Here is a 22,036-nt window from a genome sequence, read left to right as displayed (position 1 = left end):
GCCTGGCCGGGGCGGCGAGCGGGACGCGGCGACCGGAGCGGGGCCCAACCGAGCAGAGCCGAGCGGAGCGGAGCCGAGCGGGCGGCGGTGGCGGCTCGGCGGAGCGGTGCGGGCCCGGCCGGGCAGGCAGGTACGGGCCGACCGGGGCGGGAGGCGGCGGCGCACACAAAGGGCGGCAGCGCGGGCCGGGACCCGCCGGGTCCCGCACCGCCGGGGGAGCCGGGCCCCGCCGCCCTTCTCGCCCCTCCCCGGGGCACGGCGGCTCCTCCCGCGCTGACCGGTGCCCTTCGGGACGGAGCCGGCCGGGGCCGGGGGGTCCGGCGGGGCCTGCCCGCAGCGGCGGAGCGAGGGGTCCGGCGCAGAGCCCACCTCGCCCCCTGGCTCCATCAGGCCTCGCGTTCCCCCTCCGTGTCTTCCCAGCGCGGGGGGCTCCGGAGGAGGAGGCGAGGGCCGCCCTCGTCCCGCCGCTGCCCGGGCATCCCCGCCCCGGCGTCGGGCACAGGGATGGCGGCTGCCGGTGAAAAGCCGGGGCCGAGCCGCAGCGCGGGCGCCGAGGGCGTGGGGTGCAAGGCCTAAAGCGTCCCCGCGCTGGAGGGGCGTGAGCGGCGTTCGTTAAAAATAATCAAGGGTTGAAGGAGACCGGGACAGCGCGGCCGAGAGCCGGTTTGATGGTGCATGCCTTTCACAGGGCACGGTTTGGCCGGTCTGGCTGGATAAACACCTTATCACTCCCTCTAGAAGAGGTCCTGGGTGAACTGGTGGGCCTTTCATGTGTAGCTGTACCCATTATTTCCCCCAAATCTTTACTTTTTTTGCCTCCACCACTGCACAGGCAAGCTGTCCCCTGCTGACGGGGGCAGCTGGTGGTGCCCGGCGGTGCGGAAGCCGCGCCAGTTCGGCCACCTTTTGGCATCACCTGGAAGGTTTTGCTTTCCTTGGAGGCTGGCGCTCGCTCCCAGAGCTGAGATTGCATCCCAGCGCCGGGGCTCTCCCTTCCCGCGTTCCCAGCTGCCTACCTGTGCAGCACGCCGTGGGGCTGGTCTTCTTCCCGCTGCCGGTGCTCGCGGGGTTGGGAAGCCGGTGCCTTGCAATGCCGCTTTGTCACCGACAGCCTTGAAACAGCAGCTCTTCCTGCAGCAAAGCAGCATCTTTGTTACTTTAATCTCAAGAGTGTTTTCTACCGGGGCTGGGCTGGCACAGACAGGGAGGCGAGCAGCCCCGTGCCTGCTCCTCTCAGCTGCACACGGGGACCGCAGCCGAGGAAGTTGTCCTTTTCCAAATAAAACAACCAGGACGAATTCAATAGGAAATAAGTTCCTCACTTCTAAGTGAACTTGCCGTGGGTGGAGAAGAAGGAAATTAAACAATAGAAAAAACGTGCGAGGCTTTATACAGCAGGAAAAAAACCACTATCTCACTGGCCTCTGGCGGGACAGCTGAGCATCTTCCCTTCGCCCCCGTCAGTGCTTCTTTTTGGCACGGATGGCGAAGGCCATGGCAACGCTCGTGTTTCCCAACACCCCGCTGTGTCTGCAGCGTCCATGTGTTGGTGTGAGGAAGCCAGGATCTCCCCTCTTGCCAGTCCCTAGGCACTTCTTCAGGTCATCGGGTGCGTGCCGTGCCACCTTGCTGGCTGCAGCCCCTGAATTCCTCCCTTCCCGACTGGAGCTGCTGGCATGGGACATGGATGCTGATGGGAAAGCTCAGGCACACAAAGCCTTTCCCGCTTCCTGTGCCTTTGGGAAGCTGCTGGGTCTGGTCTGGTTGTATTTGGCAAACCCATCCCAGGCAAACAGACTTTTTATCCCAGGTTGTTTTAGGTTTTTTCCCCTTTTTCTTTCTGTGCGGCGCTGTCAGTACTCTAGAACAGGACATACTTAATGCGCTGTTGGTGGTAATTTAAACAGAAGAAAAAATACGCCTCACAAGTCAAAAACTAGGCTGGAGTGAAGAGGGAATGATTAATATTTTTTTCAGTAGTGTGTCATGGTGAAGAATTGCACAGCCGAGCGTGTCCCAGCTGCGGAGTGTCACCGGCGTTGCCTGATCCTCTCTGCCTGCAGGCTCTGGCTTTTATAACCAGGTTTGGTTTGGGGGGCATCTCTGAGCACCTGGCCTGGGGACAGAGGGCCGTGGTCCCATCAAGCGTCCTGTCTCCAGGGCTTCTGGCCGAGTGCTGGAGATGGAGCTGCTCTCTTGGCTGTTTGTGCTCTGGGGCAGGGTCATGGCTTTGCTTAAAAGGGGTTTTGTGGAATTTTACCTCCTAGATGTGCCTTATTGAGTTGTTTTTTTTTTTATTTTTGGCTGTTGAGGTAGATCCTACTAGAATGAGGTTAGGACTCAAGGCAGAGGATGAAGCAAGATATTAAGCTCCTATATCTTGTGACGGCTTCATGGCTGCAGAGGGACAGGGTTCCCAATCCATCTTGCCAGTGTTTCCAGCCCTGCTCTTGAAGGCACTTTAGGACCTCAGGACTGCCCTTAGCTTCCTTGTATGATTTTGGATGAGATGGTGGCATTGCTTTGCGTATTTTTACAACGTGCCGTCGTCACATCGGGGCTGGTGGCTTTGGAGTCTGACACAGGAGAAGGGGGACCTGGGTGGAGGGAAAGTGTGATGCTGCTTTCTTGGAGACCACTTCAGAAATCTCAGGGGCTGTGATGGCTCAGTCCCCAAGTGCCTATAGGAGATGGAGCCCCCTGCAGCCCCCCTCTGCGCCCATCTGCAGGTGCAGAGGAGCAGGCAGCCCTCGCACCTGGACCCCTGGAAGGGCTCGGTGAGTCACACAGCGTGGATACAGGCAGCCTGTAGCTTATGATTCATGTTGTTTTCCTGCAAAAGCCACCGGCTGCAATGGCAGAGCTTGCAGAAGACAAATCAATATCGAGCCGTAAATGCCACACGTGGCTGCTGGTCGAGCAGCGAGGGGTCTGGGGTTGGGAGCACCTCGGTTGTCGTGTCCCCCCCACAAAAGCTGCAGGACCTTGCTGCAGCCCTCTGCTTGGGGAAGGGGCTGAGACTCTCGGTGCTACCTTCAGGTGGCATGAGCCTTCCTGGAGGGGTTTAGGAAGGTCAAGAGATCCCTGAATGTGGGGTATCTTGGGAGGAGCTGCCCTGGTATTTATGTGGGGGACATGCCCAGAGGTTGGTCCTGCTGCTGGTCTGGTCCAAAGCCGTGGAGATGCAGGTTGTCTTGGAGAGACCGAGACTCTCTCTCAGGGGCTTTGCCTTGTTGTTGATGGGGAGCTGAAAATGTCTTGGAAATCTCATCACTGATGTGAAGCGGGGAAGAAGGAAGAAGGGTTTTCTGTCTCTCTTGGCTTAGGCATGTTGAGGGTTGGATGTACAGTGAGGGGTGTCCCTCTCGGCTCCCTCCGCCACGCAGGGAGATATGTGTCTCACTCGATGGCTCTGCGTATGATCCGGAAGGATGACAACTCCCAGGGTGTCTCCACTCCTCAGGGCAGCCTGCTGCTGTCTTGGCTCTACCTGAAATAGAGCTGCAAAATGCTGTCGATGCCTGAAGTCTAAACGTACTGCTTAGGCCGTTCTCCATCTCCTCCAGCAGCCTTGATTCATCCCTTGGCTGTGCTGGTGCTCTGGCTTTGTGGATTTGCGTGGGAGAGGGGGATCGAGGCCAGGAGGGAGGCTGTGCGTGGTACCTGACATGGGATGGGGATGCTTTGCCTGATGGCTTGGTGGGGACATGGGAGCCCGTTTGAGTGGGGAATGTCCCCAGGTAGAGAGGCCAGGAGTGGCGTGGTCCCCTGGCCCAGTTGGCTGGTGGGATGTGAAGCAGCACACGTAGACTCAGACTGGATATAAGGAAGACATTTTTTTATTATGAGGGTGGTGGAACACTGGCCCAGGTTGCCCAGAGAGGTGGTGGATGCCCCATCCCTGGAAACATTCCAGACCAGGTTTGATGAGGCTCTGAGCAACCTGACCTGGCTGGAGATGTCCCTGCTTCTTGCAGGGGGGTTGGACTGGGTGGGCTTTAAAGGTCCCTTCCAACCCAAACCATTCTGTGATTGTTTCATTCTGCCAGTGGTTTATTAGTGGTTTATTGGCTGAAAGCACGAGCTGATATGCGTGGGGCAGGCAGTGTGGTGCTGGGATGGAGGGGCAGGTGGGGCATCAGAAGTTGGTTCTTCGAGCATTTTCTTTGCCTTGAGGCCCTGCAGAGGAGAAGGAGAGGACAGGGCTGATGCTTCAGCCTGAGAGCAGGTAAACTAAAGCCACAGACTTCCCGGAGAAATGCCGCTCGGTTCGTGCAACCTCAAACATGAATCTGGAAATAGGGTGGAAAGAGGCAGCTCGGGTGCTGGCAGCCCCGACACTGCACTTGTGGGGGGCAAATGTGGGCGTCACCAGTGGCCTCTTAGAGGCTGAAGACAAAACAGATTTTACAGATGTCTCCTGTGCTCGGCGCCTGTTCCTGCTCTCTGCGTTTCTCCCAGGTTGGTGAGCATTGCAGCCTCTGGGACTTTTTAAGGGTGGCAAAGTTTGTGTGCAGAGGTAATGTCTTTTATTAGCCTAACTAATACCTTTAGGAAAAAACAGATGTGCTCTTGGGCCCGAGGAATGCCTGTGCGCCCAAAATGTGTCGGTTTTTCCAACTGTGTCCGTTGGTCTAATAAAAGCTCTGACCTCCGCCTGGCCCGGCCGCGACCTTGGAGCATGCTGGCCCCGGGACCATCCCGCCCGTGCGTCAGCGTGCGCTGCCCAGCCCTTCCCCAAAGGAGCTGCCAGCTTGGGAGCTGTCGCCGGAGCACGCCTGCGCTCATGGCAGCCGCTTCCCTGCTTCCTAATTCAATGCCGGCTGCGAGCACCCAGCCCCACGGGTGCTTTGGGCTCCCGGCGGGGTCTGTCCCAGCTGACTGTGGGGGAAGCAGAGGTTGGCTGCGGCTCAGCAAAGCGTTGTGGCGTCAGGTAGGATGGATGTGGTCCAGCGGGAGCATCCTTGGGCGCCCCTGGGAGAAGGCAGCAGCTTGCGTAGTGTTCCGTCGTGCAGGGATTTCTCCTGAATGCGGGTTCCAGAGGGTCGGTTGCTCTTTGTGAGCTGGTTCATGCTGTGGTTTTGTGGATGCTGCTTTGCAAAATTGCCGGTTTGCGGCTGGGTTAGCGCTCGGCAGGGCAGCCTGTGCTCCCCGGAACAGATGGAGGTTCTTGTCTGGTGGGGCAGAGCAGCTTTCCTACCAACTTCAAATTCCCCGTAATGGGAAGCTGTCAAGAAAACGAAGCAGCTGGCCCGTCCCGCGAGGCTGGCAGTGTTGCTGTGGCTGAGGCGGGGGAATCGCTGCTGCCCTGCAGCTCTCCATGACTGAGCATCACCTTTGCGCTCATGGCAGGACCTGCATCTCTGCAGGGAAGATCTGGCCAAACAAAGTGTTGGAGGCAGCAGAAGGTGGTTCGGTTGGTGGTTTTTTTTTGGGTAGGAGTCCCATGTGACCTGCAGTGAGAGCGCAGGCTGCCACTCCAGCAAAACATAAGAATTTATGCAAGGTTATTTTCCCTTTGTCCTTTTTGTTTTTAAAATCTTTGGGATCCAGGCCCTGCTTATCCAGAAATGCTCTCAGACCCTTGGAAAGCCACAGGAACTGACACTGCACGTTTCAAAGCAGGAAAACCCAATTCATTGAGTGGATTTCCACCCCCCTGCGAACCCACTTAAAATTCATGGAGAGTTTTGTCAGTAAGAACCTGTTTCAATTAACAGACAAAAGAAACTCTCCTCGTTAAGCGCCTCTTTCAATTAAGATTTGGGAGAATTCCCCCAGCTCCGCTTCCTCCAGAGCGAGGCTGTTCCCGAGGATTCAAGGGCAAAAAATACCTGTGAAGAGGAGCAACCTGCGAACGGCTCTGATTTTTTTGGGGGGGGAGGCAGCGGCACAGCCCGAACTGTAACCTGGGTGTGGAGGTGTTTGGTCCGGATGATGTCGGGGAGCATCGGTGCCAGGGGGGTCGCCTGCCCAGCCCAGCATCCCTGGGGTGTAGGAAAGCTAATGACTGCTGCTAATTACTGGCCTGGTTTACAGAGGAGGCTGATTTCTTGTGGATGTTGGGAGATGAGGGGGAGCGTGGAGAGGCGCTCTGCCAGATCACGGTGCTGGGGACAAGGGGGATGGCAGCCATCGGTGCCACCTTCCAGCCGTTGATGCTGAAGGCTCAGAAACGGGGTGACCTCCCCAGGGTGTCCCTCTGTACAGCCGTGCCGGCGGGGAGCTGTGGCACCTCGGGTCTGGGAGACTGTGATTGGCAGGGGCAGGACCTGGGGAGTGGGGTTAAGGTGTGGGGCTTGCTAGAGCTGGTCTTAAAAGCCTCACCAGTTGGGCTTGCCACTGATCTGCTGTGGAAAAAGTTTTAATCATGGGCTTCAGAAACCTCACCCCAGTTCTGAGGTTTGGGCTGTTTTTATTGTTTGTTTGGGGTTTTTTCTCCCCTAAAAATTCTGTAAAGTATTTGCAGGGATTTGCCACACACCGAACCTTGCCTTTCCATCCCTCTGCAGGGAAAGAACCATTTTTATGATCTGTTTATTAAGAAAACCAGAGAAAAACATTCCTTTTATCTTTTCCAGTAAAACTGAAGTGCTAACAGGGCTTTCTGGGTGAAAAACGTCTCTTCCAGAGCTAGGCACTTTGGCCAAAAATAACTTTTTTTTAAACCATGAAAATCTTTGACCGCTTTTGTTGGGCGAATCACTCATCTTGGTTTCTTTCCCGCAGGAGCGGGCAGGCGGTGGGCAACCGGAGCAGGAGGTTTGTTTCCAGAGGGGAAACTTCGTTCCACAGCAGCAATCCAGGTGGATGCTCTTGACTGCTCGTTTCTGGCCAGGCTTTATAAATCAGATCTTAAATAAAGTGCTGAGAAAAAGGGAGAATTTTCCTGCTGAAGTCCCCCTGGGGTGCAAATGCCCCTGGAAAAAAATCAGGGATAAATTTTCCTTATATTCCCTTGTGTGTGATTCTATCCAGTGTGTACATGGCAGGGAGAAGCTGAACCAGGTGGGTTTGGGGTGGGAGCAGCGCCGGTGGGTGCCTGTCCCTGCCAGTCCCAAGAGCAGCTGCCAGGGCTGCCGTTGTCCTTTAATTTGGCACTTTTTGGGCCCTGGAGAAACGCCGGTGTCCTGAGGATCGCGGTGCTGGGGCTGTCCCCTGCCAGCAGCAGGGTGGTTTTCTCCTTGGCGTGTGTAACTACTGTTTGCGAAGCGCTTAAGCAGCCCGTGTAATCTACCGCTAAGACGCTCCTTATCTGGCATTATAAAACCGCGCCGGTGCGCGGGCAGCCTCTGCGAGCGCGGGCGGCCGGGACGAGAGCGTTTCTGCTCATTTCTATCCTTCTGCTCGTTTTCCCCTCTCTGTCTGGTCCCGCTTCCCCTGCCTGGACACCCTAGGATTGCAGCCTGGCAGGAGGCAGCTGGACATCCGTAAAGCTCATCCCTCCTTGGACTCGTCCTAAAGGCTCACCTGGGCTGTCAGTAAGTGGGAATTGCCAGGAAAATCCCCAGTTGAAGCTTTTAGGCTGAGTTGTGGCTTCATCCCCTCTGGCACCAGGCTTCGGTCCCCGCTCGAGGAGCGCCTCAGAGGTGGGATGCGCAGGGAGCCGTGACCCGGTGCCTCCCATCCTTTGATACCAGAGTGCATCACCACACTGCCGCACACCGAAGCAAAGGGGCTCATCTCCCTCTGATTGTGCCTGCTCTTGGCTGGTGGATCTGGCGCTGCCTGGGGAGGGAGGTGATGGGGACAAGGACAGGGTCGGGCAATGGTCCTTTGCACCTTGGGATGGCTCTTCCCCCATTCCAGTACTCCCAACTCTTTGCAGATATTTCCAGTCGTGGTTTGGGTCGCTGCCGTTCAGGGTTGATAAAGGCAGCGGTGCGGAGGGAGGTGTTTAAAGGCCGTTTTTTCACACCAGTTACTTTTTAATTTTCAAAGCAAGCTCCCCCGCCTTAAGCTCGCGGTTGTCTCTTGAATAATATGGTGGCATTAATCTCCTCTCTAAGGATGTGCTTAGCTCGGTGCTTTTAGATCTGCAGCCCTCTAAATATTACTAGCGGAGTGAAGGGGATTCCCTCTAGAGGGAACTTAAACCTATTAATAATAATTTGGCTGCCTTTTGTGCATCTTTTACAGGTAATCTGCGATTCCTGGGGCTGCAGGGCATCGGGTAGTGACCGCTGAGGATGTGTGAGGTGTGGGAGAGATAGCAGGCATGGTGTTCTGAGCACTGTGGCCCCGCTGGGGACCTGGGTCCCAGCCTGGCCGAATTTAGACCTTCCAGCCATCAAATGTCTGAGTGGGAGATGAAGCGGATGCGTCGGTGGGTGCCGAGCCAGCCGCATCCTCTGCGGTGGTTGGATGCGCGAAGGGAAGCGTTGGAACGAGCAGAAGCAATCGCAAATCACTGAGCTGGGCAATACAATTTATCATTCTGCCTCTAAATCCTCCTCCATCCAGGCTTAACCCCCAGGGCTGGCTTACGTGGGGAAGTGGAGCTGGCGCAGCGGTGGCGAGGTGATTACCCAGCGGTGCCGGAGCGGGATGACCTGTCTGGCTGCAGCGTTTAGGATGTGGCCCCATCTCTATGGGTTGAATTGTTGGGGGTCTGTGAGCTGCCAGGGTTGGGTCAGGGTCCTTGTCCGTGCGGTGGGGAGCCGGTCTTGAGGTCCGTCTGCCAGGCACGTCGATGCTTGCTCCCTCCCCTGCAGCCCTCTCTAAAGCACCGCAAGGGAGATGCGTGAGCGATTTCTTGCTGTGTCACAGCCGTGGGCTGTGGGGTTGGGACAGCTGATTTATCTGACAGCTGGGACTCGTGAACTGCCTGATCTTCACTGCCTGCACCTGTGGCTGGACCTGTTGCGCTCCCCGATAAATCAAACCCTGCTGCGGTTGTCTGCTGGGACCGCCGACCCTTCCCTCTCCTCCGGATCTGCTTGCACTTCCTTGCTTATATTTAATCCTCCCATTGCATCCCTGCAAAATCCCACCGGCGGTTAAAGGAAGAAGGCTGCAAGCTGCTGACGGAGACGGTTTCATCCTCTCTTGTCCCCTCCGGTGCCCCTCTGCTTTTCTGGGGTGCAGTGGTTTCCTGAGGAGCGTTTGTGGCCCAAACTGCACCGGGGCATGTATTTAGAAAGCTTTTCAACCATTTTCCCCTTTCTCCTGTCTTAGATTTGAAGTGCTGATAGTAAAGAGCTTCCCTGGCCACCAGCTGCGCTTCTCGCCTGTGCCGGGGTCGGATGCGGCCCCGCAGGGTGCCCCGGGCTCCCGGCCGAGCCGGGGAAGCTGCTTGGATGCTGATTGTGTTTGTCAGGGCAGCTGGATTAAGAGTGCTGTGGCTAAGCCTCCTCACCCAGCCTCCTCTGTAGCAGAGCCTGGGCCAGGGCTTTGCTCAGAAACTCACCAGAAAAGAGCATTTTGGGGGCTTTTTCTCTTGTGGTCTTTGACACGCAGCTGGGGCTGAGCGCCCGTCTGTGCGATAGGAGCCTGCCAGCACTGCACGGTGTTTCTGGGGGCCTGCGTGTGGGACTCAGACTGACATTTCCAGCTGATGCCTTTTCAATAACCGCTGTGGTTTTAAAAGGCACCTGAGCAGCTTCGAAAAATCAGGTTAAAAGGAAGTTTGACTCTGGCTGTGACCTTGGCAGCTCTTGTGGGTTTTTTCTTTTTCTATTTTACCATTTTTTGTTTTAGAAAAGCTCTTGGTCTCAAGGACTTGTTTTGTGCTCTTGGACCTAAACATGCTTCCTTTTCTGGCATGGAGCTATCAGCTCTCCCACTGCTGCCGGGGATGCGTAGGGATTTGCTGGGCAGAGTGCAGCCAGCACCCACCCACCCGCTTGTGCAGGGAAAGCCCTGAGCGGCATCATCCCCACCCCACAGCGTCGCCCCGAACCCCTCAGCATCCTCTGCGTGGAGGGTTTGCTCTAGCAGCGGACCGGCAGAGCAGGATTCCTGCCTGCTTTCTGCCTCGGCAGCGGGTTCCTGGGGCGGGATGCTGCCTGCCCCTGTCCCGGCTCACACCTGGCTGTTCCGGGGGTCTGGCACTGGCCCCCTGCCCTGGCAGGCGTTGCCTTCGTGCTTTGATGTGGCAGCCTCCCTCCGTGGGGAGAGTCAGCTGGCATCTGCCCAGAGATGCTGTTTCCAAAGCCTGGTCATTAAGTACCGTAATTAAAAGCTTTTAGAAGAGGATGGATTAATGAAGCCCCCTTGGAAATGACAGGTGACGTAGGTGCGGGGCCCCGTTCCCCTCTGCTCTGTCTGGTGGAGGGTGGTGCACGGATGGACAGGCGGTCCTGCCCATCGGCCACCGGCTCCGGCACTTGGCGTCAAACCTGCTGCCTGCCACCTGCCCACCCCTCACCGTGGGAATGCGGCTGCCTGCACCCAGCGCTTCTGAAAGACGGAAGAAGCAGAGAGGGAGCAGGATGGCACGGCCAGGATGCTGGATAACACGGTCCCGGCTCTCTGCATCCCTAGGGATGGTATCCGGGCAGCAGAGCCTCCCTCTCCACGGGCACATGCCTGAAAGCAACGTCCCCGTGTGCTTCTCCTTTGAGTCCCGCCTGGAGATCGCCCATGTGTGCGAAGATTAATTACAGATTGATAGGATGAGGTGCTCTGCCGTACCTGGCACAGCCGGCAGCGGGGTTGCTGGTGGGTGATGGAGACGGCGACGGAGGCTGGCTGCCAGCGGTGCGCACAGGGTCCAGGCAGAGTAGTGCTGTGCCGGTGGGGTTGGGAAGTGGAGTGTGGAGCGGGGCTTGCTGCAGGCAAGGGCAGGGATGACAGGATTACCCTGCCGAGCCCTGGCCTGTAATCCGCAGTACGGTTCAGCCAGCCACGTTTAATCCCGTTATGTGCCTGGCTAGTGTCTGTAGGGTGGGCGCTCGGCCGCGGTGCCGGCGGGGCACGGGGAGCTCTCTCTGGGGAGGAGCAGGGACCTCTGCCCTTGTTCCAGTGGGGGTTTGGGAACATTGCTGCAAGCCACTGTGCCACCGCTTTTTTTTTTTTTTTCCTTTAAGCACACTGTCCGTATCGGGGTCCCCCTGAGTGGCTTGACCTCCCGGCAAGCAGTCCTCATCCTTTTTTGTTTTATTTTTTTTCTCTTCTTTTAAGTGGACCGTTCACAGGGAAAGGAAAAGTATTCCCAAGGTCCCTTTGGCTCCATGTGGGCGCTCCCACGTGCCTGTCTCGGTGACCTTGGCTGGTGTCTCCTGGCTCGGCCTCACGCCGCCCAGCTGGCCGGCTGCCCGCGTCCCTCCCTGCCAGCCAGACTGGGCGATGGGGGGCTCAGACCCCCTGCACCCATTCTCCTTGCCGCAGCCTGGCTCCCACTGGGCGCCTGCAAACGGGAGGAGCGGGGCTGCCACTCTGGCTGCTTGGTGCAACGGGGAGTCGGAGGGGGCCGGGGGCTCCTCCCGTAGCACCCCAGTGATGCTGCCATGCGCTGGGCCTGCACCGCAGCCAGAGTCCCGCAGCACGCGTGCGCGCCGCACTGCTGCCCCAGTGCCGTCGGGAGCTTGCAGCACGCTTGTGCAAGCCCTGGCATGCCAGCGAGCTCGCTGAGGGATCTACCAGGGCCGCCGCGCTGGCGTAAATAACAGCAGCGGCGTCGCTACCGACACTGTTCCTCCTTGCTCATCCCAACTCTCTCTCACAGGGTGCCGTGCGGAGCCGGGGGACTGGGGCGCCCCGGGCAGCTGCCATGCCCGTGCAGCCACCGCCAGCCGTGCCGAGGCCACCCGCCGCCCCCTTGCCCCTCTGAGGCCATGGGGCTGCTGCTGCCGCCGCTGCCGCCGCTGCGGGGATTTCGGCTCGGCAAGGGGACTCTCGGTGCATCTGCCATGGTGACATGAAGCAGACAGCGAGGGACGCCAGACTGCTGGAGGGGAGAGAGCCTGCACGGGCAGCCTGCTAGTATTTTAATTTATTAGTAGTATTCAATTTTATCTTACCTAGTTTTGTTGGTTGGTCGGTTGCTTCTTCCCCTCCCCGGGGCTCGTGAGGGGAGGGGGCGGGCAGGGGAGAGGGGCTCCCCCTCGCCCCGCGGATGCAAGGATGACTGTGCTGGCCAGGGCCCGGCGGGGTATCCGGCAGCTCTCTCCGCAGGCGGTGTTGCTCCTGCTCTTCGTCTTCTGCCTGCTCAGTGTTTTCATCTCTGCATATTATTTATATGGGTGGAAAAGAGGCTTGGAGCCTTCCGGGGACATAGCGGGGCCAGACTGTGACGAGCCCAGGGTCGCCCCTTCCCGCTTGCTGCCACTGAAGACCCTCAAGGTGGCCGACTCCTCCCGCACGGACCCCTTGGTGCTGGTCTTCGTGGAGAGCCTCTACTCCCAGCTGGGCCAGGAGATCGTGGCCATTTTAGAGTCGAGCCGCTTCAAATACAGGACGGAGATCGCCCCGGGAAAGGGGGACATGCCCACGCTGACTGACAAGGACCGGGGACGCTTTGCACTCATCATCTATGAGAACATCCTCAAGTATGTCAACCTGGATGCCTGGAACCGGGAGCTGCTGGACAAGTACTGCGTGGAGTACGGCGTAGGCATCATCGGCTTCTTCAAGGTAATGGAGTGCATGGGGTGAGTCGAGACCCCGTGGCCAGGCCGAGTGTGAGCGGGGGGCTCTGGGGTCCCACTTCCCTCCTCTTGCTTTCTGCAAGCAGCCCCAGTTGGTGTGGAGCAGGCCCACAGCCTGGCAGGGGACACCGTCTTAGCCCTGTGGAAGGGCTGTGCGTCCCCTGGGTGTTTTGGGGATAGAAACACCCCTCTGACATCAGTCCCGTTGTTTGTAGCATCCCATTTCCTGGTAGTGGCCTTTGCTGGGGTTCACCAAAAGCATGAGCAGGTATTTTGCGCAGCAGCACCCTGCCCTTCTCCTCCTCAGGGTTCGCAGCCCCGGGGAACTTTGTACGTTGAACGTGAGCAGAATTGAGCGTGTGACGGGTATGAGGGTGTGGGAGAGGAAGGAGGGGACCCTGCACCCAGATTTCAGGGTGATGAGCTACCATTGGTGCCCCTGGTGAGCCCCGGCCTGCACAGCCAGGCTGGGCACCTGGCGTGTCTTTCAAGGCCTCCATCCCCGGTGTCCTGTCTCATCCAGTTCCCATCTCTCCCGACGCAGGCCAACGAGAACAGCCTGCTGAGCGCCCAGCTGAAGGGCTTCCCCCTCTTCCTCCACTCCAACCTGGCGCTGAAGGACTGCAGCATCAACCCCAAGTCGCCTCTGCTGTACATCACGCGCCCCAGCGAGGTGGAGAAGGGCGTGCTCCCTGGGGAGGACTGGACCGTCTTCCAGTCCAACCACTCCACCTACGAGCCAGTTCTCCTGGCCAAGACCAGGTCGGCCGAGTCCATCCCGCACATGAGTGTGGACGCGGCGCTGCACACCACTGTGATGCAGGACCTGGGCCTCCACGACGGCATCCAGAGGGTGCTTTTTGGCAACAACCTCAACTTCTGGTTGCACAAGCTGGTCTTTGTGGACTCCGTCTCCTTCCTGACGGGCAAGAGGCTCTCCCTGCCCCTCGACCGCTACATCCTGGTGGACATTGACGACATCTTTGTGGGCAAGGAGGGCACGCGCATGAAAGTGGAAGATGTCAAGGTGCGGCTGCGATGTCTTTGTTGCTGCTCTGGGATGCTCCAGGGATGAGCTTTCCTGCCCCCAGAGCATCCCCTGGCCCCCTGGGAGCCCCTCTGCAAAGCTCTCAGGGACACAGCTCCTCACCCTGGCACGGCAGCTGTCCCTGCACACGTGCTGAGGACATCTTGCTTTCTCTCCCTCTCCCCCAGGCGCTGTTTGACACACAGAATGAGCTGCGCACCCACATCCCGAACTTCACCTTCAACCTGGGATACTCAGGGAAATTCTTCCACACGGGTGAGGAGGGCGAGGGCATTGCTTTGCGTGTTGGTGCTGTATGGTGCTGAGGTGTGAGCCAGTGCTCAAAAAGGCCTCGGGCATCCCACCCTGCTACCCCCGGTCACCGAAGGGGGCTCCCCCTCCCTCTACCTCAGCTGCTTGCGCGCGGCTCTGCGTGCCTGGCGGTGACGGTGAGCATCCTGCCCGCAGGTACCGATGCCGAGGACGAAGGTGATGACCTGCTCCTGTCCTACGTGAGGGAGTTCTGGTGGTTCCCCCACATGTGGAGCCACATGCAGCCTCATCTCTTCCACAACCAGTCGGTTCTCGCCGAGCAGATGACCTTAAACAAGAAATTCGCTGTCGTGAGTAAGATGCCGCTTGTGGGGTTGCTCGTGGTGGGGGAAGGATGGGAGAAGGGAGGTGAAGAGGATTCCTGGGGGAGCCAGGTGATGGTCTCTGCTTGCTGGAGCAAAGTGACCTGGTGACGTTAAGTCATGTCCCCCACGTTGCAGCTGGGCGGTTAAATCCATTTAGAAGCCGATACCGGGAGCAAAAGAATTCTTATCTGAAGCGGCATCCTGGCGTGGTGGCCATGTGCCGGGCGGCTCCGGCTGATGGAAACTCCCTCTGCAGGCTGAGCTGCGGGGGACGTGTTTGGTTTATAAAGGCAGGCTCTGAACTTCAGCTTGATACGGGGTTGTCCATCCTCTTGGGCCGTTCTTTGTCTGCCTTGGATAAAGCCAGCGTTGAGACCAGATCGTGCTGTGATTGACTGGTTTGTTCACAGCTGTCTGGAATCTAAACAAGTAAAGCCAGACCCAGTAATACTAAGTGGGTCCTATGGCCTAAGAGAGGGATCTTCAGGCTAACTTGAATTAATTGATAATTAGAGGTGCTTAATTAGAAAGAGACTGGACTATCCCTTCTTGGGATGGGCAGCTGTCCAGCTCAGAATTTCCAGGCTGTTGTGTATCTCCTGATATAAACCAGTTTACAGTCCATACAGATATATCTCTTCATTCACCACAGAAAAGCTGTGCTGCTGCTGTTCTTTTGGTGACAGCAGAAATGGCAGGGATGAGGATGGTCCACATGAAGCAGAGGAGCGAGTGTCCACCCAGCACATCTGCTCCTGGGCTCCCTTTCGAGGAGACAGCCCTAGTTAGGAGAGGATGCACGGGCACAGCCCTGCCCTGGTTGCTCTCCAGAGGCATGAATAGACAGTTTGTAGTTGGGACTGGCCAGTCCCTTGGGGAGAAATTGGTTTGAGATGTTGTGGTTTGGGGGTCCCCACAGTCACCCAGTCCCTGCTCTCTTCTCTGCAGGAGCATGGCATCCCCACTGACATGGGGTACGCTGTGGCCCCCCACCACTCGGGCGTGTACCCTGTCCACGTGCAGTTGTACGAAGCTTGGAAGCAGGTTTGGTCAATCAAAGTGACGAGCACGGAGGAGTACCCCCACCTGAAACCCGCTCGCTATCGCCGTGGCTTCATCCACAATGGCATCATGGTAGGTGGCCAGGCTTTAACTCTGATGCTTCTCTTCTCTTGCCTCCTCCACCAGAACCTTGGCAAATGGTTTCTGGGCAGCTTGGATGCTTCGATTTGAGGGGGCTGTGCCCTCTGCTCATCCTGCATGGAGGAAGCTTGTGTGAGGACAATTTTTGGCTTCTCCATCTGTCCACCTCCATCCCTTGTGGGCAGCAGGATTCAAGTTGAGAGTGTTGAAGGGTAGTGGAGCTGGTCCTGACTTCTGAGGGGTTAAGGACCCCCTTTTGTTTTGGGAGGAGAAGGGAAGCCAGCCCTGGAGGAGGTCCTGTGGCCATTTCATTGCCCTGGTTCCTCCACTTGCTCCATCTGTATCTTTCTCCTGCCCCAGGTACTCCCCCGGCAAACCTGCGGCCTCTTCACGCACACCATCTTCTACAACGAATATCCCGGTGGCTCCAGTGAGCTGGACAAAATCATCAACGGGGGTGAACTGTTCCTGACCGTGCTCCTCAACCCTGTGAGTACTGCCATCCCCCAGGGAAGGACAGACAGGCGTCCCACCGCTGTGGGAGATGTCCCTGATGCCCTCAGCCAGGGTGGGAGCCATTTGCATGGGACAGCTGCCAGATGAGGCCCCGCTAACCCCTGCTCTGTTGTCTCTGCTTCAGATCAGCATCTTCATGACCCATCTGTCCAATTACGGCAACGACCGCCTGGGCTTGTACACCTTCAAGCACCTGGTCCGCTTCCTCAACTCCTGGACCAACTTGAAGCTGCAGACGTTGCCGCCTGTGCAGCTGGCACAGAAATACTTCCAGATCTTCTCCGAGGAGAAGGACCCGCTGTGGCAGGTACCCCCCGTGCCTGGAATGGGAGGAACAGCCCCGTTTATTGTGCTGGGGTACAGCTGGCCCCCTCTGAGCAGGAGGTTGGACTAAGTGACCTCCTCAGGTCCCTTCCAGCCTGGGTTTCCTTCAGATCCCCTGGGTAAGCAGTGGTTTTTCACCTCTCTCTGGTTCTGCGGGCGGTGCCAGGAAGGAGTTTGCCCCGTAGACCTGGAGATAAGCCCGACCTTTGCCCTGCCTGCTGAGCAGCGTGGCCTCCCCTTGTGTCTGCTTGGGGTGGAGGGGCTGAGCAGTGGTGCGTGGTCCTGTCCAGGCTGCCCTGTCTCTAATCCTCCCCGCTGCGTTTCAGGATCCCTGTGAAGACAAACGACACAAAGACATTTGGTCCAAAGAAAAGACCTGTGACCGATTCCCAAAGCTTCTCATCATCGGGCCTCAAAAAACAGGTGCTTCCCTTCACCCTCAGTGCCATGAGTGTGCTGGGAGGTTTGCTGGAACCTTCCCACCCCCAAAGAGCCTCTCTCAGCCCTCCTGCCTTGAAGCAGAGCTCAGAGGGAGGTTTGGCCCAAGTCAGCTCTCGCTTTCTGTCTGTCCGAAGGAACGACTGCCCTTTATCTCTTCTTGGGGATGCACCCAGACCTGAGCAGCAACTACCCCAGCTCAGAGACCTTCGAGGAGATACAGTTCTTCAACGGACACAACTATCACAAGGGCATCGACTGGTAGGTCTCCCTGCCGCCAGCTCTGAGCTGGGAGCGCCAGTTCCTTCGGGAACAGGAGCAGTAGTGCCATGGAGTTTCCTGTCAGCCTCGCAGCCACCAAGCTCTTGGCAGAGGGTGCCTGGGTACTGCAAGGTGGGGTGAATCCTGCCTGGGCTTTGCACTGGGCGAGGGCATGTTCATGCACTGCCTTCAGGCCATCACACTGCCATGGTTTGCCCTTGAGATGTCCTGAATGCAAAGGCCACTTGCCAGGATTCAGAAGTGCCCTCAGCAGAAGCTGGATGCCTGTGTGTCCATCTGCTGCCCCCTGGTTTTTAGGGTCTTCCTGGGGAATCTGGTGAGGCCTGGCCCTCCAAAATGGCTGGAAAGGATTGTGGTGCGCCAGGCTGTGCATCAGACCTGGAGGGACTCTGCAGGATTAGTGTGCAGTACAAAGTATCTGACATGTCACCTGCAAGGGGGGATGCTGGGGACATCTCATGGTGCCCTTCCACATGCCTCACGCTCTGCCTCCCCCAGGTACATGGAGTTCTTCCCCATCCCCTCCAACACCACCTCTGATTTCTACTTCGAGAAAAGTGCCAACTACTTTGACTCAGAAGTGGCTCCCCGGCGAGCTGCGGCCCTGCTCTCCAGGGCCAAAGTCATCACCATCCTCATCAACCCTGCAGATCGAGCCTACTCCTGGTACCAGGTAAGCTTCTCGCCTCTGCCTCTCCCCTGGCTTGGGCAGCCCCGTGGGGTGATGGGCAAGGGGCTTCCCTCATTCAGCTTGGTTTGGGAGGTGGAGTAGCTGTGGATGCTGCACTTTTTGGCTGAATGAGACACGCAAGGATACGGTGTGGTGGCCTGGGAGCTGCGGTGCCTTGTGGACAGCCCAGGATTTGGGTTGCCCCAGGAACAAACCTGCCTTGCTCATGCCTGACAGCACCAGCGAGCTCACGATGACCCAGTCGCCCTGAAATACACCTTCCACGAGGTGATCACGGCTGGACCTGAGGCCGCTCCGAAGCTCCGGACCCTGCAGAACCGCTGCCTGGTGCCGGGCTGGTACGCCACCCACATCGAGCGCTGGCTGAACAGCTACCACGCCAACCAGGTAGGGGTAGCAGCACCTCCTACCATGGCAGCAACCTGGGGAGCCCCCCTTGCCCCAGCAAGGAAGCGAGGGGAAGAGAGCTTGGGTTCCATGTCAGCTGTGAGAGTGCTCCTGTGGGAGCTGCTTTTCTTCTACCTTAATAACCATGAGGAGAAGCGTAAAAGTACTTGGGGAAGGTGCAGAGGGGAGAGATTGTGCAGGAAGGAAACACTTGTAGTGTGACGTTGATGATGGACGATGCACAGAGATGTCCTTGTGCTGGTAGGTCCTTCTGCTGGTCCTCTGGCAAAGCAGGGTTGAAAGGGGCTGTGGGGTGACCGCTCGCCGGCCACTGTCGGCTGTAAACTCCCGCGGGGCTGCCCTGTCTGGTGACACTGAGGCATCGAAGCAGGACAAAAATAGCAGGCAGAGCTGCCCTTGGTTCGAGCTGCCTGCAGGAGAAATGGGAACTGGATGCTAACCCCGCTGTGACCCGTGCAGTGGAGCGCTGCTGGCAGTGTACAGGCTCAGTCCCTGAATGATTTTTCCACCGTTGTTTAACTTTATAAAATCTATTATTTGTCTGCTTCTGGTGTAATTGCTGTAATGCAATCCTGGCTGGCTGTGGGCTGGGAGGCCCTGAGCTGAAGCTCTGATGTTGTCCTGGATCAATCCTGGACCTGGCTTTTATTTGCATTTAATTTTGCGACACCCAGTGTGAGCGAACACCGGGGCATATTAGCCTGGGGACCCTGCAAAAGGGCTGGTGGCAAATTTGACTCCAAGGTGGCAAAAAATTTGGCAAAAGATGTGGTGAAGGTGTCGTTGTGCCCCAGGAGAGAGGGGCTGGGAGCCAGCGGCACCTCATGACCCTGCCTTGCTCCTTGCAGATCCTGGTCCTGGACGGCAAGCTGCTCCGAACAGAACCTGCCAAAGTGATGGAGACGGTCCAGAAGTTCCTCGGTGTGACCAACTTCATCGATTATCACAAGACCCTGGCGTGAGTCCTTCCCGGTGCTTCTCCTTCCTCCAAGTGCAGTGAGTTGCCCCAGGGACACCCAGCGCTGTCCCAGGGCGGCTCCCAGCCCTGGAGCTGCCACTGGTTTTGATGAGACCAGGGTTTCACGCGAGGCTGGAACAGCAGCTCCTCGTTGCTGTGTCCTATGCTGAGGTAGCTGCAGTCAGAAATAGCATTCAACAAGCACCCTGCTTTGCTGTGCTCATCCAGGCACCGTGAGGGGGACGGTGGTGTCACCCTGGGCAGCCCAGGAGCTGCCCTGGGCTCCAGGAGTGGAGTTCAGGGTCCATTCGTGCCACTTGTTGATCTCTGGCACCGTGGCTCCTCGTGCGCTCGCTGCAGAGAGCGGCTCTTCCTGCGTGCTGTGTGGCACCTCTGTGAGTCTCACCTTGCTCTGAGTCTTCCCCACCACGGGAAGCAGGAGACTCCAGAGCTCCTAGAAAAATTCTAGCTTACCTCTGTTCTGCTCTTGCCTGTATATATGGCCACTGTGAGTCTGCACGCAGGTGTCCTGGAGCTCTTGAGGGCATCCAGGGCCAAAAGTGCCACAGAAAATAATAATTAAACCCACACAGAGCCCTGTGCTCCCTCAGCAGGGTGATGCGGTGATGAATGAACCTTGTTGGGCTGCTTACTGTGTGCCAACCTGTTGTATAAGGGGCTGTGAATAAGAAAGGGGTGGAGAAATGCCCCCCAAGCAGGGCTGGGCAGCAGCGGGGCTTGTCGGGCAGCGTGTTTGCCTGCAGCAGGCGTGGAAGAGCAAGAGGGGTGAGGCAGAGCTCTCCCTTCGCAGGTTTGATCCGAAGAAAGGATTCTGGTGTCAGCTTCTGGATGGAGGGAAAACGAAATGCTTGGGAAAGAGCAAAGGGAGGAGGTACCCGGAGATGGATTCAGATGTGAGTATGCAGGAGTCCCGAGGAGGGCTGGAGAGGTCGTGGTGGGGTGGTGGGCACAGGGCTGGTCCCCCTGACCCTCCAATCTGTTCTTCTCCCGTTGCAGTCGCGCGCTTTCCTGCGGGACTATTACAGGGACCATAACATAGAGCTCTCCAAGCTCCTGTACAAAATGGGGCAGACGCTGCCCACCTGGCTGCGGGAGGAGCTGCAGAGCACCAGGTAGCTGTCGCCCGCTGCCTGCCCAGCAATACCCGAGCGGGGCCGACCCCAGCGCCCGGCGGGACCTTCCTCAGCAATACCCGGCCACGGCGTTGGAGGGGACCCCCAGGAGCGGACGGCTGCACCGGAGGCTGCCCGAGCGGCGGCCCAACCCTGCGCTGCCACCTCTCTGCCTACCCCACACCCGTTTCTCTTCATTTTATTTTTCCTTTTTAATCCCTGGGCCTATTGGCGAGGTCCCTTCCCGCCCTGCTCCAACATGGAGAAGTGGCACAAATTCCCCCTTTCTCTGCCCAAAACGGGCTCCGGCTCGCCTGGGGCTGAGGGCAGCAGCAGAGCCGTCCCTCAGCTCCTGGTCCGAGGGCGGAGGAGCCGCTCTGGGCACGCTGGAGGTGACTTTGCTGAGCTGGAGCAGAGGAATGGAGGTGGTGGAGACCCGAAGCACAGAAGGGACCCAGACTCACTCCTGCCGTCGGCCCTACGGCAGGAAACAGGAGAGTTTGCTGAATTCCCCTTTCACGTACTTGGAAAAGCTGCAAGCAAGGCAGATTTTTCTTTCAAAGACTCGGGCACCATTTCTTTTGTCATCTCCAATGGTTTTCAAGCTCCTCAACCTCTTGCTCCCCCTCTGCGGGCAGCGCAGTGGGACCGCGGCTGAGGAGAGAGGGCCGATGTGCTGGCCCCAGTGTGCTGGCCCTGGCATGGTCCCGTCCCCACAAACCCACCCTGCAATCTTGTACACACGTGGTGTTTCCTGTGGTAAAGCCGAGAGGTGCCCAGTGTCCCCGGGCACGGAGGAGAGCCGGCCCTTGGGGACAGGGCAGACGTTGGGATAACGGCAATCGGAAGGATGCTGAGAACTTCAAACCTCTTGAATATTAAAAGCGAAAGTATTTTAATAATGTTGGGGTCGGGGGGTGGGGGGGCTTCGTTTGGTTCCCATTTTGCAGGGAGTTGTTTTTCTTCGGTGCCAGAATTTGTACCTAAACCCCGAGGGTTTTACGTGGTCTCTTTGGTTGTTAAATGTGACGTGGACGAAGGTCAGTGGGGGACGGGGGACGGTTTCCCAGCCGGAGATGCGTCTTTATGATGCCGGTCGTGCCGTACGGAGCAGCCCCAGCTCTGCCTCTCCTGCACCCTGTCCCCTGGGTTTTGCTGCCGGGGATCGTGGATTTACCGGGACAAAGGCCCAAATTTCCCCTTGGATGGAGCTGCTATGCAGGATGTGGGGTGGCAACGGCTGCTGCCAGGGATGGACGTGGTACCTGGGATGCCGCCCTCGCCTCCAGAGCGGGGCCAGGGCAGCGGGGAGGGGAACGCGGCGTTTCACCCTGCGTGAGGGAGGGACCCCGCTGGCGATGGGGGTTCCCACCTGGTTATTGCAGGAACCCCTCTACCGTGTGTGGGGCTGGGGAGGGCCCCTGTGCCCCTCCCTGGGGTTGTGTTGGGAAAGGCTCCCGGGCACTGGTGTGAGGTCCTGTTGAACTCAATGGCTAATAAATCACGGGGCTCTGGTTTTACTTGCTGGTTCTTGCCTGTTTCTTTCCACGCTGGCATGATCCAACCCTCCCCCCGGGTGTCCCGTCTGCTTTTGAGGGCTTTTGGGCCCGTCTTTTGGGAGAATTTGGGAAGGAAGGGGGGCATGCATGGGAGCAGCCCTCCGTGCACAAGGTGGCAGCAGCCATCTGGTCCCAGATCCGGCCACGCTGCACAGCCGCCCGCGGCCTCGTGTTCCCGGGATGGGGCCCACCGCCAGCCGGGACAGCGTCCAGCGTTGACTGTGGTAGCACTGGGCAAGGATTTGGGGTGGGGGGCCAAGGGGATCCCTGCTTGCCTTCTTCCCCCCCTGCCTGGTTAGCCAGTCCCTGCCTGCCAGAGCCTGCCCGCC

The 22,036-nt window shown here is 58.1% G+C and overlaps 1 protein-coding gene across 1 annotated transcript; it reads left to right on the top strand.

The window, feature by feature from the left end:
• The first annotated feature begins 13 nt into the window (after positions 1-13).
• NDST1 (N-deacetylase and N-sulfotransferase 1) lies at positions 14-21,306 on the top strand. Its single transcript, XM_086758908.1, has 15 exons — positions 14-130; positions 11,669-12,576; positions 13,135-13,617; positions 13,806-13,893; positions 14,086-14,240; positions 15,204-15,389; positions 15,759-15,887; positions 16,039-16,221; positions 16,565-16,661; positions 16,814-16,937; positions 17,457-17,631; positions 17,866-18,036; positions 18,906-19,015; positions 19,827-19,929; positions 20,033-21,306. The coding sequence occupies exons 2-15, from the start codon at positions 12,067-12,069 to the stop codon at positions 20,150-20,152; spliced, it is 2,634 nt and encodes an 877-aa protein (XP_086615034.1). The 5' UTR covers positions 14-130; positions 11,669-12,066; the 3' UTR covers positions 20,153-21,306.
• The last annotated feature ends 730 nt before the right edge of the window (positions 21,307-22,036 follow it).

The sequence above is a fragment of the Chlamydotis macqueenii genome, chromosome 14 (genome assembly GCF_036417535.1).
Source record: "Chlamydotis macqueenii isolate bChlMac1 chromosome 14, bChlMac1.mat, whole genome shotgun sequence".
Taxonomy (NCBI): Eukaryota; Metazoa; Chordata; class Aves; order Otidiformes; family Otididae; genus Chlamydotis; species Chlamydotis macqueenii.
The sequence above is the reverse complement of the archived record's forward strand: the minus strand, read 5'-3'. Positions and strand labels throughout refer to the sequence as shown.